Below are 17,751 nucleotides of genomic sequence, written 5' to 3'. Positions count from 1 at the left end.
CCCCCCTCCCGGCATATAGTCCTCTCCCCTTCCAGTACATAGTCTCCCCCCTCCCTGCATATAGTCCTCTCCCCGGCCCTCCCAGTACATAGTCTTCTCTCCCTGCATATAATCCTCTCCCCTCCCAGCTCATAGTCTTCCCCCTCCATACATACAGAGCCGGATTAAGTCCATGGGGGGCCCGGGGTACTTAAGACAGTGGGGCCCCTATTCAAGAGAGGAGGAGGAGGAGGACGGGGGGGGGGGTCACATACCATCCAACGATCGACCTGCGCTCCCGTCCCCGCCAACCGCACAGACAGCTGAGCGACTGCTCAGCTCTCCAATCATATATGAATGAAGTAGCCTGCCGCTCAGCCATTGGGGCAGCCTACTTCACTCATACGTTATTGGACAGCTGAGCCGTCGCTCAGCTGTCCTGTCTGTACGGCCGCTGCTGCAGTGCGGACGGGAGCAAAGCACCACAGATCGGATCGGAAGAGAGATCCGATCTGTGGTGTGGCAGCAGGGGCAAATGCAGGATTTTCTTGGGGGGGTTTCCGTACATGCATGCATGTATGTTTATATATATATATATATATATATATATAAATATATATATATATATATACAAACACATAATGGTATGTTTTATGCACTGTTTGGTTTTATTTACTTCACCGCATACAGCCTTGAAAAAAGCGCCCTGCGTGGTGCTGAAACGTCGGCAAGCTATGCCCTTTATGATTGACATTTGATTTGCAAGTACATTCTACTCTTTTTCACAGTCTTTTGAGTGCCGCCTGATTTTTACACATTGGGAGTGGGCCGTTGTTAACCCCTCTCTAGAAGACCACAGTTTCATATACTTTGCATAAGGAAGGCACCGGGGCAAGTTACTCTATTTGAAAGGAGTGCCAACCATCCCAGAGAGATATAGAGATATACATATATATATATATATATATATATATATATAAAAATAAATAATACATACACATATACACACTTCTGTACATAATCACAGCATACATACATACATACATACATACATACACGCATAGCATCCTTACAAAAGCATATATACATAAATACACAGATCCAACATACATACTGCAGAAACACACTCAGGGCATGCATACATACACACACAGCACACATGTATACACAAACAGAGCATACATACATGCATGCATACACCAAGAGAGCATAAATACACACAGCATGCACACATACAGCATATACACACATAGCATTTACACACACACACACACACACACACACACACACACACACACACACACACACACACACACACACACAATACACATATAGTATCCATACACACAGCATATACACATATAGTATACATACACACAACATATACACACAGCATATATACATACAAACATGGTGGAAACATACACACAGCATATACAGACACATAGGATACCTACATACAGCATATACAGACATAGGATACATATACTGTGCACAGCATATACAGACACATAGGATACATACACACAGCATATACAGACACATAGGATACATACACACAGCATATACAGACACATAGGATACATACACACAGCATATACAGACACATAGGATACATACACACAGCATATACAGACACAGGATACATGCACAGCATATACAGAGACATAGGATACATACACATTATATACTCACATACATAGGATACACACATACAGCATATAAACACATCGCATACTCCTCACCTGTCCAGCATAACTAATCCCACTTTGCACTTGCACATGAAATACACAGCTGCCGTGCACTGCACAGATTTACTGCCTCACCCGGCCAGCCAGACTGGTTACATGGGAGAACTTCCTGGGAGGAGCTGCTGCTTCCTCTGCAGCCAGCTCCCCCTACACTCAGCCAGCCTGCCTCCGAGTCCGTCCCTATTCAGTTTCAGTCAGTGAAGGCAGCTCAGCTGCCGGCAGCCGCACAGTCTCTATGCGGCTCTAAAATAAAAAAAAATCGTCGGCTGCTACGATGGATCAGCATGCAGGGGGGGTTTCTAGGTACTCGGACCCCCCCCCCCCCCCCTGCGTGCGTGTATGGGCAGAGGGCCCTTTTGGAAAGGGGGGCCCGGGGGTACGTATCCCCGGGACCCCCCCCTTAATCCGGCTCTGCATACATATAGTCCTTTCCTCTCCCTGCATATAGTCCTCCCCCCTCAAAGCACATATCATTTAATATGTTGCAGTACCTAATGTGATGAGCTGGGCATCGCCTGGGCTGGAGGATTGCACAGTAGGCAGGAACACCACACTTCGTGAAGTAAGTGAAAGTAAACTACAGCTCCCTGCAACCATTGCTGCCAGGAGCTCCCGACAGCAAGGGCTGCTGGGAACTGGAGTTTACTTTCACATTCTTAACTAGTGCATTGCGGTGCCGAACACCAGCGCCTGTTCCTGCCTACTGTGAGATCCTCCAGTCCAGGCAATGCCATTACTAAGTGATTCCACTCATTGGCCGAGGGTGGCACTAGCGGACGGCGCCCCCTCCTCGGCTGGCGCCCCTGGCGAGTGCCATCCTGGCCAATGGGTAGATACACCCCTGGTGGCAACAGTCCAGAGAGCATCTCTGGGTGGAATGAGGTACTGCAGTAATAAGGAATAGAATCTGCAGAAACCAGAACTCCCAAGTTCTCCCATGTTCTGATCGCTGAAGTAATAATAACATCACGTGACAGTCACATAATGTTTTCAATAAAACTGCAGTGACTACACAAGGATACTGACAGGAAGTAGAAGTTTATATGTGATGATGCTGCTTCTCTCCATGCCTGGTTTATGTTGCTTGGCTATCCAGTCACAGTTATGTGCCACTTTTCAAGTCCCAGGAAGACCGGATGCCTCCACCAACCCCCACCTAAAAAGATACGCCATGTATGATGGAAGGGATGTACCCCACGGGGCTAGTTTTGTTCCTGGATTATGGTACAAACTGGAGTTCTACAGGAGGTCTACAGACATATTTGCTGCTTTGGAGGTCCCAATGAGCACAGTGGCGTCCATCATCCGTAAATGGAAGAAGTTCGGAACCACCAGGACTCATCCTAGAGCTGGCCGGCCATCGAAACAGATAGGTCAGATGTATATTCAGGGTAATCAGGAATAAGTTGCTGAAACATGAGCAGAGCTCAGTATTTTAGCAATGAGCATCTGATTAACCATCTTTTCTAGCGTTAGGCTCCACCTCTGGGTATAGTCTTCTAGAAGTTATTCTCTTCTTCTCTGTAGCATCTCCACGTTCTGGCAGGCCTACTAAATGACTGTTTTGCCACTTTCTCTATGATGTCACTGTATGGATAGCGATATTATATATGGCTCAGTGGTTACTACAGATATTCTTTTTTTTTTGTATAATCTGTTTTTATTGAAACAAATACAGACTTATAACAGTTTGTAAACATATCTGAGTAACAATCAATGGCAAAATGAAGTGACAACTTGGGCATACACAGATTGATAGCCGCTTGTTCAATATAGTTATAGTCTATATTAACATTTTGAATTAAAGAACATAATAAAGCATATATATATAGCAAGAAAAAGAAAAAGAAAACAACAGAAGAGTGAGGTGACTGAACCGAGTATGTTGAGAAAAGGAGAGTAAGATATGTGCAGTGAATTAAAAGTTAAGCATATTGGTCCAAGACCCCATGCAAGTTGAACCAAAGAGCGGCTCCCATCATCCGCTTCACTTCGCAGAGGAAATGTAAGTCTTATACGACTCGGATGTCTTGTATTCCATCCAAGGCCACCACATAGCAGTAAATTCCGACCGCTTGTCACCAGCGCTCAATAATACATCCTCCATGTTCATATAATAGTCTAGTCTGGAGAACCAGGTATACCTTGTGGGAGGACTAACAGATTTCCACATTGTGGGGATTACTGCCCTTGCGGCATTGCCAAGGTGTCGTAATAAAGATGACTTGTAAGTAGAGATTGGGATAGTGGAATGATTCAGTAACCAAAAGGCCGGGTCAGATGGGACGGGAGTATGTAGAATATCACCGGAAATTGAAATTACATCATCCCAGTAACTTTTAATAAGGGGGCAGGTCCACCAGATGTGTAGTAGAGAGCCTAGGTCCTTATGGCATCTCCAGCAGGTAGGCGAGATGGATGGGGAAATGATGTGTAAAAGAGTGGGGTGTCTGTACCATCTCATCAGGATCTTATATTGCGTTTCTCTAACCTGGATACAGATGGAGCTCTTATGGGTTTTAAGAAAGATAGAGTCCCATTCCCTGTCTGAGAGTGAGATGTTCAAATCTCTCTCCCATTTTTGAATGAAAAGGGGAGGGGTCGGGGAGTCAGATGTACATAGGAGCTTGTACAGGGTGGACACAGTATGTATGGGATTCATAGGGGCCACACACATTTTTTCAAACGCGGTCAGCTCCCTCGACGCCTCACGGTACACATTATCCGTGTATAGAAAGTGTCGGACCTGCAGGAATTTCCAGAAGTCTGTCTGTGGGATCTCCCATTTCTCACGTATCTCCGAGAACTGTTTAACCCCAGATGGGTGGACCAATTGCCCCACTCTAAAGAGTCCCTCTAGTGCCCAGTTTTGATAATACCCCAGGGAGAGGCCAGGTGGGAAGGTCGGATTGCTCAGAAAGGAGGTAAGTGGGCCAAAAACAGAAGAGATGCACGATCTTTGTCGTGTCCCCTTCCAAAAAGAAAGTGTAGGAGAAATAGTCGGGTGAGGGTGTAGTAGTTTAGGCAAGGCCGGGAGCCAAGGGAAGATCTCTGGGAACAGTTGTAAGCATAGACCTTCTAAGACCACCCATTGTTTAATCTCCCTGCTCCTGGTCCAGTCCAAGACTCTGTTCAAGAGGATTGCTTGGTAGTAAGTTTTAATATCTGGTAGCTGAAATCCACCCCTCTGTGGTGGGCGAATCAGGATGGATCTATTAATTCTAGGTCTCTTACGACGCCAAATAAATTGCTGAATCAAAGATCTCACAGTCCGGAACCAGGAGTCGGGGATCTGAATTGGTAAGGTCTGAAGGAGGTAGAGTAGTTTGGGTAGCGTGTTCATCTTTACAACGTTGATTCTACCTAGCCAAGAGAGATTATGGTATTGCCATCTGCAATAATCATTTCTAATGGACTGGAGAATAGGGTGGAAATTCAAGGACAATAGACGCGAGGGGTCGCTAGACAGCTGCACTCCCAGGTATGTGATGTGGGAGTCCCTCCACTGAAAGGGAAATGTGGCTTTCAAGCCAGTTAAGACCGAATGGGGGGTTGAGATATGAAGGGCATAGGATTTAGATGTGTTGATTTTAAAGCCTGATAGTGAGCTGAAAATGTCCAACTCACTCATCAGGTTAGGGAGTGAGAGCGCAGGGTTTGTGACCGTCGTCAGCAGATCGTCTGCAAATAGAGCAAGTTTATAGTCTATGTCACCTACTTGTAGCCCCTTAATCCTGTCATTTGCTCTAATAGCCCTGGCCAGGGCTTCAATACAAAGAACAAAAATCAGGGGGGACAAGGGGCAGCCCTGTCTCGTTCCGTTACTGATAGGAAAGTTGTCAGAGAGGGTCCCGTTAACCCGTACTTTAGCCGATGGTTGTGTATATAGAGATAGTATTCCATGGAGGGCTCGTGGGCCCAACCCAATATGCTCCAGCACCGCTCTCATGAAATCCCAATTTACCCTGTCGAAAGCCTTTTCGGCATCTGTAGACAACAACACAGTGGATGTCTTGCTGCTAGAGGCCAAATGGATGAGATTTAGGAGTTTAGTCGTATTATCTTTAGCTTCACGGCCGGGGACGAAGCCCACTTGGTCGTTATGGACAAGCGACGGGAGAAATTCATTCAATCTAAGAGCCATTAGTTTCGCAAAGAATTTGAGATCTAGATTAAGCAGGGAAATTGGCCTGTAACTGGAGCATACTGAGGGGTCCTTTCCTTGTTTAGGGATCACCGTGATGTGGGCCTCAAGTGATTGTCTGGAGAAGTGGGTTTCGGCGGATATGGAGTTGAAAGCCCGCAGTATTTTGGGAGCGAGAACCTCTTTAAATATCTTATAATAGGTGGCTGTGAAGCCATCTGGGCCCGGACTTTTACGTAGGGGGGCGGTAGAGATAACACGTTCCACCTCGGTCAAAGTGAAAGGTGCTTCTAAGGATTCCCGGTCAGACCCTGACAGTCGAGGGAATGCCACATCAGCTAAGTATTTCCTGGCTCTTAACATATTGGAGAGGGGGTTGTGGGCCTGGGAAGGGTCACCTAGGTTATATAGAGTATTGTAATAATTTTTAAAGCATGCTGCTATCTCCGGGGACTTAAAGCATACGGAACCCGTATTATTTTTCATTGAGGGAATGAAGGAGGCCAATCTCTGAGATCTAAGTGCCTGGGCCAGCAGCCGACCCGGCTTATTCCCCCACTTATAATATTTGCTATTACATTTACGCAAGGAGGCTTGGGTTTTGTTATTAAGGGTTGATCGGAGTTGTGCCCGGGTCGCAGACAGCTCCACCAAATCCGATGGGGTCAGGGAGGATTTGTGGCGGGACTCTAGGGAATGAATTTTATGTAATAGTGTGGTGATTAAGGCCTGACTGTTCTTCTTCACAAATGAGCCTAATTGGATCAGTTTACCCCGTATAACACATTTGTGGGCCTCCCAGACCGTAATTTCAGATAGTTCTCCTGTATCATTAATGTCAAAGTAATCGGACAATGCCTTATCCAGTTCCGATTTGCAATATGCATCATACAAGAGGGATTCATTAAGGCACCAGGTCCAAGGACCAGGGGTTCGAGAGGGGGCCGATAGGGACAAGGATACTGGGGCATGGTCCGACCACGTGATGGAGCCAATAGAGGCATCTACGATTAGAGGGAGGTGCCTATGGCTTAAGAATAAATAGTCTAGGCGTGAGTAAACCTGATGTGGGTGCGAGAAAAAAGAGAAATCTCTGTCAGTGGGATGTGTGACCCGCCAAGAGTCAGCCAATTGAAATTCGTGGAAGACCTTCCTAACCTGTCTATGTTTATGTTCAGAGAATTTAGGGGCTGGAGGGGAGGTGTCGATGGAGGGGTCCATGGACCAGTTTAGGTCGCCTCCCAAAACTACGATACCCTGCATAAGGGCCTCAAGTCGGGCAAGGTGGGATCGAAAAAAGGGTATTTGGCCTTGATTTGGAGCATAGAGGGCTATGAGGGTGTATGCCTGGGAAAATATATTGCATTGGACTACTAGTAATCTCCCTGGGACTAGTTTATGAACAGAGACATTAGACACTTGGAGGGCCTTAGAAAAAATTATAGCGACCCCCTTAGATTTACTTTCAGGATTGTTGGAATAGAAAGCAAGGGGAAATCTTTGATTTACTAAGGAAGGCCCACGAGCAGAGATCTTAAAATGTGTCTCCTGAATCAGAGCCACATCTACTCTGTCAGATCGTAGTGTCCGAAGTAAATGGGATCTTTTCTCGGGGGTGTTAAGCCCCTTTGCATTAATCGAGGTGAATTTAAGTATACCTGGAAGAGACATCACATCGTATCATAACACAAAGAAGTATAGTACTCGGTCAGTTCACCAAAGAAAATAAAAAAATAAAAAAAACGGTAAGGAGAAGAAGAGTGAAGAAAAGAGCAAGTTACAGAAAATAGAAACATCGTAAACATAGAAACATCCGCAATGGGGAAGCAGGTAGGTATATTAACCAGCATCCCCATGGGGCACAACGGCCGTATGCGGGACTGGGGTAAGGGAGTCACCCTTACAGGCACTGTTTTTAGCATAAACATCGTAAGAGAATAATACTCACTAAGTAAGGTTTATAATGACCAATAATATCAACCGGTGGGAACAATTAACTAACTTCTGGTAAAGTCACATCTCTGAATTCCAGGACTGAAGATGAGACCGGGGAGGGGGGGACGCAGTAAAATGAGGCTGAATTGGCACTAGGCCGCGTATAACGTGTCCCACTTGGTACATCACAGTCAGGATATTCAGTCCTCCTGAAGAAAACAAAAGAGATCAATTGGCAGAGAAGTGGGAAGCGGTTTCTTCAGGTAGGGGAGGAATCTTGGCGAGCAGGAAGTGGTTTTGAAGGTTTCTTTTGAGAACTGCCGACCACTTGCCATGGCTCTCTATTTCCCGCAGGCTGTGGTGGGTGTAGATCCGGGAGGATGAAGTCCCAGTCCGGGACCTTCAAGGGTGGGAGACCGAGACCGGAGCAGAAGGTGGGGAGGTCGGATGGGGTATGGAGAGAGTGTATCTTGCCTGAAGATGATACCTGTAGGCTGAAAGGAAAACCCCATCTGTATTTCAGCTGTCGTTTGCGGAGTTCTTCCGTAATGGGGCGAAGAATCTTCCTTTGTTGCAGGGTGTGCCAGGAGAGATCTTGAAAGATGGAGATAGGGTTGCCCTTGTAGTCCAAGTCATCTATATGACGTGCTTTATTCATAATTTCTTCCTTCTGGGAATAATAATGCAGGCGACATATGACATCTCGGGGTCGATCGGAAGAAAGCCCCCTTGGCTTGAGTGCGCGGTGAGCTCTATCAAATGTTATGATGGCAGCTGGGTCTTTGCCCAGAATTGTGTTGAAGATTGTCGTCAAGGTATCCACTATGCCTGTCTGGGGGACCTCTTCTGGAATACCTCTCACCCGGATATTATTCCTCCTACCTCTGTTATCCAAATCCAATACACGGGTCCGTAGTGATCTGATCTCATCCGACTGGGTTTTGATAACATCTGTTAAGGACCCCAGAAAGTTATCAGTAGAGTCTCGATGCTCTTCAAGCGTGTTCACCCTATCAGAAAGCTGCAAGATATCTTGTTTGATTGATGCCAGCTCTCTTCGCATGGTATCTTGGATATCCTGCTTAGTTGGGAGTGTTTTCATAAATTGCAGGATATCTTGAAGAGCGGTATCGCTGTGGGTGTGTGGGGTAGGCTGCTCCATCATTAACGGAGAGGCAGAGGAAGCAGAATGGCAGGATGACGGGCTGGAGGGAGAGAGGTTTCCGGATAATCTTGCAGGAGTAGGTTGTAGGAACGGTCTCATTCCCGGTTGGGTCGCGGTCTCCTTAGGTTGTGCAGTATTACATTTCTTTTTCCCGGATCTGACCATGCTTAGAAGTGAGTAGATGAATACGAGGTTGCAAAAGGTATCATAAGCATAAACTTGGCGTTGCTTGATACGCTGTGAAGTGCCTATAGCATGGTGACTCCCAGTGGAATGGTACTAACACGCCATTAATCGGTGATCGCTAGTAGGATAACAGGCACATAGTGGGCATCGGATCCCGCCTCTTCGGTAATGTGGAGGTAAATATGAGGCGCCCGCATCACCGGCCCCCAGAGAGCGACCCACCTCTTTTGCAAATTCTATCAGGCAAGTGTAAGGGGATTTGAGTAACACATGTATAACTATGTATATGGGTAAGTCACTAGGGGGAGCTCCAGCTCAATATATAGACCTCAAAGGGCACTGCCACTGGAAAATAGGAATTAGGAATTAGGCCCACTGATCCAAGGAAGTGTAATATCAGAACTGTAGAATAATAAAGCGCCCCCTAAGGTGCTCAACAGATACAGTGGGACATGATGAAATAAATGGTGCAGGTATCCAAGGAGTGCATTCACACCAGAGAGCTGTATGCAGTGTGTATGTGTAATAAACACCCCCAGATATTGATTGATAAAATATGCCAGTTATTAGGTCTGCCACAGGTGGAAAGGGGCCCTGTGTATAAAGCAGGCGTCTAAGGGTGCGTGCTCGGGGCCCGCCGTGTCCTCGTTCCGGTCCCGGAACTCGCGGCCGGGCCTCCTCAAAACTCCAGTCCCCGGTCTTCAGATGCGGGGAGCGGAGGCCTTGGCAGTCGGGCCTGTGCTGGGAGCATTCGCGGCTGAGCGTCAGCGGGTGGGTGAGGCGCCGCGGGTGCTGCAGGGCCGCCGGACAGCGAGGGACTAGCAGGCCAGTCAAAACCTACCAGCCGTCGCCTCCGTCTGGTCCACGGGCTTTCAGGGCCTCCGTCTCCGTCGCCGCGTCTCGGGAGTGAAGGTCCGAGGGGTCACCGTCTCCACAGCCCGCAGCCTCCTCTTCCCCGCGTCGCTGCCTTCTGGTGTGGGCAGGTGCAGGCTCCGTCTCCGGGCTCCCCGGCAGGAGCGTGACACTAGGCCGAGTGTCGAGTCCAGGGGGGATCTCCACTCCAGTCCCCGGCTTCACAGGGAGGGGTAGGCCGCAACCCGCAAAGACCCTTAAAAGGGTCCCCCGGCTCCGCAGTCGCTACCCCTCAAGCAGGTGAGTTAAAGTAGAGCCACAGGGCACTATGGGGTCGGTGAGGGACCTGATCAATATATAGTAGAGGCTAAATGTGTAGAGGGTTAGCAGGAGCTCCTGGAAAACCCTTCCATTCAGCTTGCTGGCCAAACCACGCCCCCTACTACAGATATTCTTATACATGTGTGGTGCTACTTGCTGAGCAGTATTGCCATTATGAGCCACCACTGTTAGCATGAGTTGTGACTCCATAACTGAGTTGCCATTGTTGTAAAGTGTCTATATTTCAGACAGCTGACCTGCTATACACGCTAGAGCTGCTGATGCGTTGATCGGACACCAGTTTGTATAGGGTAAATGTCACAAATTCACACTGCACGTGCTCACAAAGAGAATGAACCCTAATATGCCAATGCAGACTGGTACATAGCTGGCCCTTGCACCTCCTTATGACTGGAGAAGCAGGGAAGGGGCAGTCTGACATTCACAGAGTACAGTTGGGCATGCTTATACCATTATGGCTTAGGCAGTCCTGAGGGGATGCAGTCAATTTACCAACAGTCAAAATACCGACGGTCAAAATACCGACAGCAATTAACCGGTGGTCAAAATACCGACATGTAAAATACCGACAAGGTCAAAATACCGACATTTATAATGTCGACATGTCAAAAAGTCGACATGAGTTTTTCATGGTTTTTTCATTGAAACCGACTTGTTCATACTTTACCATCACAGTGGACCTGGATGGGGAATATAATAGTGTGCCCGAAGCATGGCGAGCCATGCGAGGAGATGCGATACACTTATATGGTGTCCATGTCGACCTATGTTGACATACACACAAAAAACCCAATGAAAAACTTGTGTCACCATTTTGACCTGTCGACATTTTAAATGTCTTATTTTGTCCATGTCGGGATTTTGACCTTGTCTGGATTTTGACCGTCGGTCAGTTACTGTCGGGATTTTGACTGTCGGGATTTTTATTGTAGGTATTTCATACCGATCCCGTCCTGAGGAAATCTGCATAAATTTGATGACGATGATTTGGTATAAACGAGGTGCGTATACAGCTGGAGACCGTCTTGTCATGTGTACTTCTTTACATATGGGTAGAAATACACAATTTTTGCGTTTGTCTTTTACAGTCAGTTAAGGTCACTTTGCAAATAGCGATCAGTCGCACTGGGGAGGCAGTTACGTGACCGAACCCGTCCCTCTGTGTTCATTTTTCTCATCTTGCATATGTGCAATGAATTGCATATACAAAAAAAATAAAACATTTCTCATTTTGTTTTTGGAACAGGGCAATGATTTTGCAACAAAGGTTAGCATGCTTTAAGCAGGCAATCATTTCTACAATGGAAAACTATACAAACACCCCCACAGCCTTGTGACTAAAATATCTATTAGAAATGAAAGTATGTTTGCATGGCAAGCTGCATGAATTGCCAATTATCCAGGCTGCATGTTGTGCTGCTGAGGATTCTTCATAGGAAAATAGGAATTACTAAATTAGAGACTAATGCATGGATTTCCAATCCTACACAGCAGTTTTTGAATTCTGTTTATTGATATTTATTTACTACGATACAACTTCCTTGTCAGCGTGCCTCATTTTCCTATCTAACGGAGAGCAGCAGAATTGGCTCTTCGAGTGTTATGGGCCCTACACACTGGCAGATCCGCCGCTGAGCTGCTCGACGGCGGATACGGCCGACGGGCAACCCGGCGGCGGGGGGGGGTGGTGGTGAAGGGGGGAGTGAAGTTTCTTCACTCCCCCCGTCACCCGGCTTCATAGCACTGCGTGCTAATATGGACACTCTCGTCCATATTGGCCTGCATGCATAAGCTACGGGGCACCAACGATTAACGAGTGCGGGTCCACGCATCGTTAATCGTTGGTGCCTACACACTGCACGATATGAACGAGTTCTCATTCATTAATGAACGAGAACGTTCATATTGTACATTTTATCTGCCATTGTGTAGGGCCCTTTAGACCAGAGGCCAGTGAAAAAATGAGTTGTGCATTTATTGCATGGTTGACCATTTAATAATATACAGTGGGCTCTGTTACCTATGTACAACCGCTCAGGCAGATCTTCTTTTTCCGTTTCTTAATGAAAGGCTTGAGGGGACTGCATAAAGAATGACTGAAATGTTGCAGCTTTGCAGTACCGGCTAATTCAGAGGTGGATGCTAATGGCACAGTTGCTGTATCTGTGTAACCAGCAGCTGTGAAGTTATGCAAAAGCAGCAGGAGGCATCTTAAGCAATGCCCACTGCCAGCTTCTGTGATCTGCTATTGCATCTGAAGACATAGCATCAGATCATCTGTGTGAGCATTGGACAGCTCAGTAACCCTCAGATTACTCAGGATGTCCGTCAAAATCACGCTGCCGTGGCCTTTGATTCTACGTTCAAGGATGCAGCCATTTGCTTCAGAAAACTAGTGTAAACACTCCCCCATTTTCTGCAACACTCCCTGACACTGGCCCCAAATGCCAGCATCCTGTGAATTATTCTGCAGCTTTTAGGACACTACAAGCGTCGTCGCAGACCCAGATCTGCGCATGCACAGTGCGAGTCATGCTCCATCCACATTGCAGAGTAGCAAGCATTTCCATGACATCTCCACATGCGACTAATGTAGGTGTAACTTGGCGGTAACGAGGCGTTCTCAAATCGGAAAAGTTCAGTGAGGTTGTGTCCACACAACTGGAGGCTATGCAGTGTTGGGTATAAGTGTTTCCAGGTGTATATTTTACATATTGCTGGTGATAATGAGCAGCAAACCTAGTGTACGGATATGAGGTGTGCATAACTCTGTATGTACACCCATTTCCCTCCAACTCCGCATTATCCCATTGTTCATACATGAAATGTTACATTACAGCGTAATACTCTATAGCCGTACCCCGTAAATGTCTTGGATGTGGGTGCTGTAAATAAATATTACACACAGAACTTAAAATCTATAGGGTCGGATGCAATGCCGCCCGAGTTCCGCGGCCGTGCGGGATCCTGGACGAACTCTGATGTTTTATTACAGGGGCAATCACTTACAGGGCAAAACCATGCCGTGTAAGTGATTGCCTCTTTGAAAAAACATCCGAGTTTGGCGGTCATTCCGCTTGGCCACCGAATTTGGGCATGGGATTGCATCCGGCCCATAAAGTCTGTATGATTTTTAAGTAGATATTTTGGAACTTTATTCTTTTCTTATTTAGCAGCTTTGATCAGTTTCCTTTGAATTTAAATTTAGCGGACCCATTTAATCTTAACAAATTGCAAAAAAGTTTGGGAACCACTGTTGTAGACAATGTTGAATATGATGCTAAATGGATGCTTGAGAGATTATGTATTAAAAGTTATTACTGATTACCCTTGGATATTAGTGTGTATTATACATTATTATTGGGCAGCACGGATGGTGTAATAGTTAGCATTACTGCCTCACAGTGCTGTGGTCTTGGCCCTAACTGTGTGGAGTTTGCATATTCTCTCCATGCTTGCGTGGGTTTTCTACGGGTATTCCAGTTTCCTACCACAATCCAAAAATATGCTGGTCGGGTAATTGGCTCCTGATAAGTAAAATGGACCCTATTGTGTATCTTTGTGTACATGTGGTAGGGAATATAGATTATAAGGTCTACTAGGGTGCGGAGATGGATATTCTGTTTAAAGTGATTTGGAATATGTATGCGCTATGTAAATAACTGATAATACATTATTATTGTATTTTTTTTTCTTTGTAGCTTGATATAGATGGTTATTTTTGGGCTGTCATTCACCTGGCTTGCTCAGGTAAGTGCAAATGATTGCAGTAACATAGTAACATAGTAATTGAGGTTGAAAAGAGGCAAAATGCCCATCGTGTTCAACCTGTATTTTGTATTATGTTGAGTTGATTTTACTGTACCTGCTGAAGAATGCTTTATGACTAGTTGACAACTACAAATCATGTTACACCCGGATTAACGTCAATATTTTAAATGTTGTAACCTTGGATATCCTTTTCAAATAGAAATTCATCCAATCCCCTATTAAATGCATTTACAGAGTCCACCTTCCCTGGCAAGGAATTCCAAATCCTTATTGCCCTAACAGTGAAGAACCCTTTCCTCCGTTGCGTACAGAATTTTCTCTCCTCCAGCCTCAGCGAGTGCCCACGTGTCCTAAACTGAGTTCTTTTAATAAATAATTCCTTTGATAACTCTTTGTAGTGCCCCTTTACATATTTGAAGACATTAATAATGTCTCCTCTTAGACGCCTCTTTTCCAGTGTATACATATTCAACCTAGTAAGCCTTTCCTCGTAATCCAGTCCCTCTAGCCCTTTAATCAATTTAGTAGCTCGCCCTTGAACCCTTTCAAGTTCACCGATATCTTTTTTTATACAGAGGTGCCCAAAACTGAACACAATATTCCAGGTGTGGACGTACCAATGATTTGTACAGCGGCATGATTACATCCTCGTCCCTTGTCTCAATTTCCTGTTTTATGCACGCTAACACCTTACTTGCCTTCTTTACTGCGCTTTGACATTGTATACAGTTATTAAGTTTATTATCAATGAGTACCCCCAAATCCTTTTACAAAACTGTTACCCCTAGACTTTCCCCGTTTAATATGTAGGATGCAAGATTGTTTTTAGTCCCGAAATGCATAACCTTGCATTTTTCTATATTAAACCTCATTCTCCATTTAGACGCCCATATTTCAAGCTTAGATAAGTCATTCTGCAGAGACTCCACATCTATTTCTGAATTAATTACCCTACACAGTTTAGTATCATCTGCAAAGATTGACACTGTGTTTTCCAGGCCTATTTCTAGATTGTTGATAAATATGTTGAGCAGTAGTGGCCCGAGTACGGACCCCTGTGGTATTCCGCTGACTACTGTTGTCCAGTTTGAGGACTTCCCGTTGACCACTTCTCGCTGTACCCTGTTGTCCAGCCAGTTACTTATCCATGTACAAACAGTTTTTCCTAGGCCAAGCTCCTTTAATTTGATGATTAGTCTCCTGTGAGGCACTGTATCGAAGGCTTTTGCAAAATCTAAGTAGACCACATCCACTGCTTTTCCTTGGTCAAGATTATCGCTCACTTCCTCGTAGAAGTTAACTAAGTTAGTTTGACATGATCTGTCCTTCACAAACCCACGCTGGTTCTTGCTAATAATCTTAGTGGTCTGCAGATACTCCTGTATGCTATCCCTTAGAATTCCTTCCAATATTATCCCCACTATAGATGTCAAACTAACTGGCCTGTAGTTACCTGGATGAGTTTTGGATCCCTTTTTAAATAATGGCACTACCTCTGCTATACGCCAATCCTTTGGTACCATGCCAGATCTAATTGAACTATTGAAAATCAAGTATAGGGGTCTTGCTAGTTGTGACCTAAGCTCCATAAGAACCCTTGGATGAAGTCCATCTGGGCCAGGTGATTTATTAACCTTTTTTTTGCGTAATCTCTCCCTGACTACTTCTTCGCTTAAACAAGTATCTAACCACGAATCCTTACTGTCACTATCGCTATGCACTACTTCCACCATCAGTTCTTCTCTGGTGAACACTGATGAAAAAACATGTGTTCAGTATTTCTGCTTTTGATTCGTCATCATTTACCAATACTCCGAATACATCCTTTATTGGACCTATGTTCTCCTTTTTAACCTTTTACTGTTTATGTATTTAAAACAAATTTTAGGATTGGTTTTACTGTCTATAGCAATTTGCTTTTCGTTTTCAATTGTAGCTGCTCTTATTGCATTTTTGCATCTTTTATTGCATTCCTTGTAGTACTGTAATGAATTCTCCTTTCCATTAATTTTAAATGCTTTGAAAGCACGCTTCTTTTTATCGATTTTGGCCTAGACCGTCTTGTTAAGCCACATCGGTTTGAGTTTGGTTTTCCCTCGCTTACTGCCCATGGGAATAAATTTGTGAATATTGCTATCTAGCAACCCTTTTAAAGAATCCCACATTTCCGAAGTGTTCTCACCATGAAACAAAACTTCCCACTCAATGTCGTTTAATGCACATCTCAGCTTACTGAAGTTAGCCTTCCTAAAGTTAAATGTTTTTGTTGAACCCTTATAGCTATGTTTCCTGAAACTGATGTCCAATGTGATCATATAGTGATCACTGTTACCTAAAGTCTCCCCAACTTTAGTATTCGATATGATGTCCACATTATTAGTAATTACTAGATCTAGAATAGTTTTACCCCTAATTGGGTCCTCTACTAATTGAGACAAGTAGTGATCTTTTAACATATTTAAGAACCTGTTGCTCCTGGCTTTAACACATGAATCGTTACTCCAATTAATATCAGGATAGTCAAAATCCCCAGTCACTAGGATGTCCCCCAATCCCGCAGCCCTTTCGATTTGCTGCAAGAGTTGTTCTTCCTCGTGTATGCTAATATCTGGCTGTTTGTAGCACGTGCCTATAACTAGTTTTTTTGCATCAATACCCCCACTTGAGATTTCAACCCATAGTGACTCCACATTATCGCCAGTCCCCTCATAAATAACCTCCTTTAAGTATGGTTTAAGAGATGGTTTAACATAAAGACATACACCTCCTCCTCTTTTGCTTGCCCTGTCCCTCCTGAAAAGAGAATACCCCTCCAAGTTTGCAACCCAGTCTTGAGAGTCGACCCACCATGTTTCCGTAATACCTATAATATCATACTCAGCCTTTGATGCTAACAATTCCAATTCCCACATTTTACCTGCTAGACTTCTTACGTTTGCAAGCATACATTTTAGTTTAGTGGTTCCCTTATCCGCTTGTGTTTTTAAAGGTATCCTATCATGGTTTACTAGAGCCTCCCTAGAGTTACTCTTATGGACTGTCCTTCTCGCTCCCTTTCCCCCCTCCTCCCCCACCATACTTAATACTGCCCACCTTACTCTTCTCTTTGATCAACCCAGTGTTTCGGCCTAAATTCTCCGCACTGACATAAATATTTTCCCTTATGCTACGTACATCCTTTTCTATATGCTGTAATGATGACACATAAATGTTGTTATCGTGTATCGTGGTTAATGTTTTTAGAACCAATTTTGTCTTGAATATATGGAGCGTGCTTGGATTGTATCCACAAGTTCAGCCTTACAATCATTAAACATTAGTTGTTAATTTATTAGGTATCATAGGAAGTGGAGATTTTTCCTGGTCAGTATCATTTTATTTTTTTAGCTCTGGCTGTTATGTTGGTGTTGTAATAAATACAGCTGCACATGTCATGATGATTAATTTGATGTTTAATGCTGATTAATAAATCAGTTTGATGTGATTGCATATCGCAGTGCGATCCTGGGCGGTAAAATCCTGCCCAGATTGCACTGAATATGTGATCTATGATAAATGGCCACCTAAACCTCTATGTCAGCTTGGCCTTAATGTATAAAACAATATTACTTGATATTTATGTAATT

At 44.8% G+C, this 17,751-nt stretch overlaps 1 protein-coding gene across 2 annotated transcripts in view; it reads left to right on the top strand.

The window, feature by feature from the left end:
* TMEM241 (transmembrane protein 241) overlaps nt 1-17,751 on the top strand; it is a 381,772-nt gene that overhangs the window by 169,437 nt on the left and 194,584 nt on the right. For both annotated transcript variants that reach the window (XM_063923592.1, XM_063923591.1), the window contains exon 8: nt 14,056-14,104. In XM_063923592.1, the coding sequence (XP_063779662.1) occupies nt 14,056-14,104 (49 nt within the window). The remainder of the gene's footprint in view (nt 1-14,055; nt 14,105-17,751) is intronic.

Source organism: Pseudophryne corroboree, chromosome 5, assembly GCF_028390025.1.
Source record: "Pseudophryne corroboree isolate aPseCor3 chromosome 5, aPseCor3.hap2, whole genome shotgun sequence".
Lineage (NCBI taxonomy): Eukaryota > Metazoa > Chordata > Amphibia > Anura > Myobatrachidae > Pseudophryne > Pseudophryne corroboree.
This window is presented reverse-complemented; position numbering and strand designations above follow the sequence as displayed.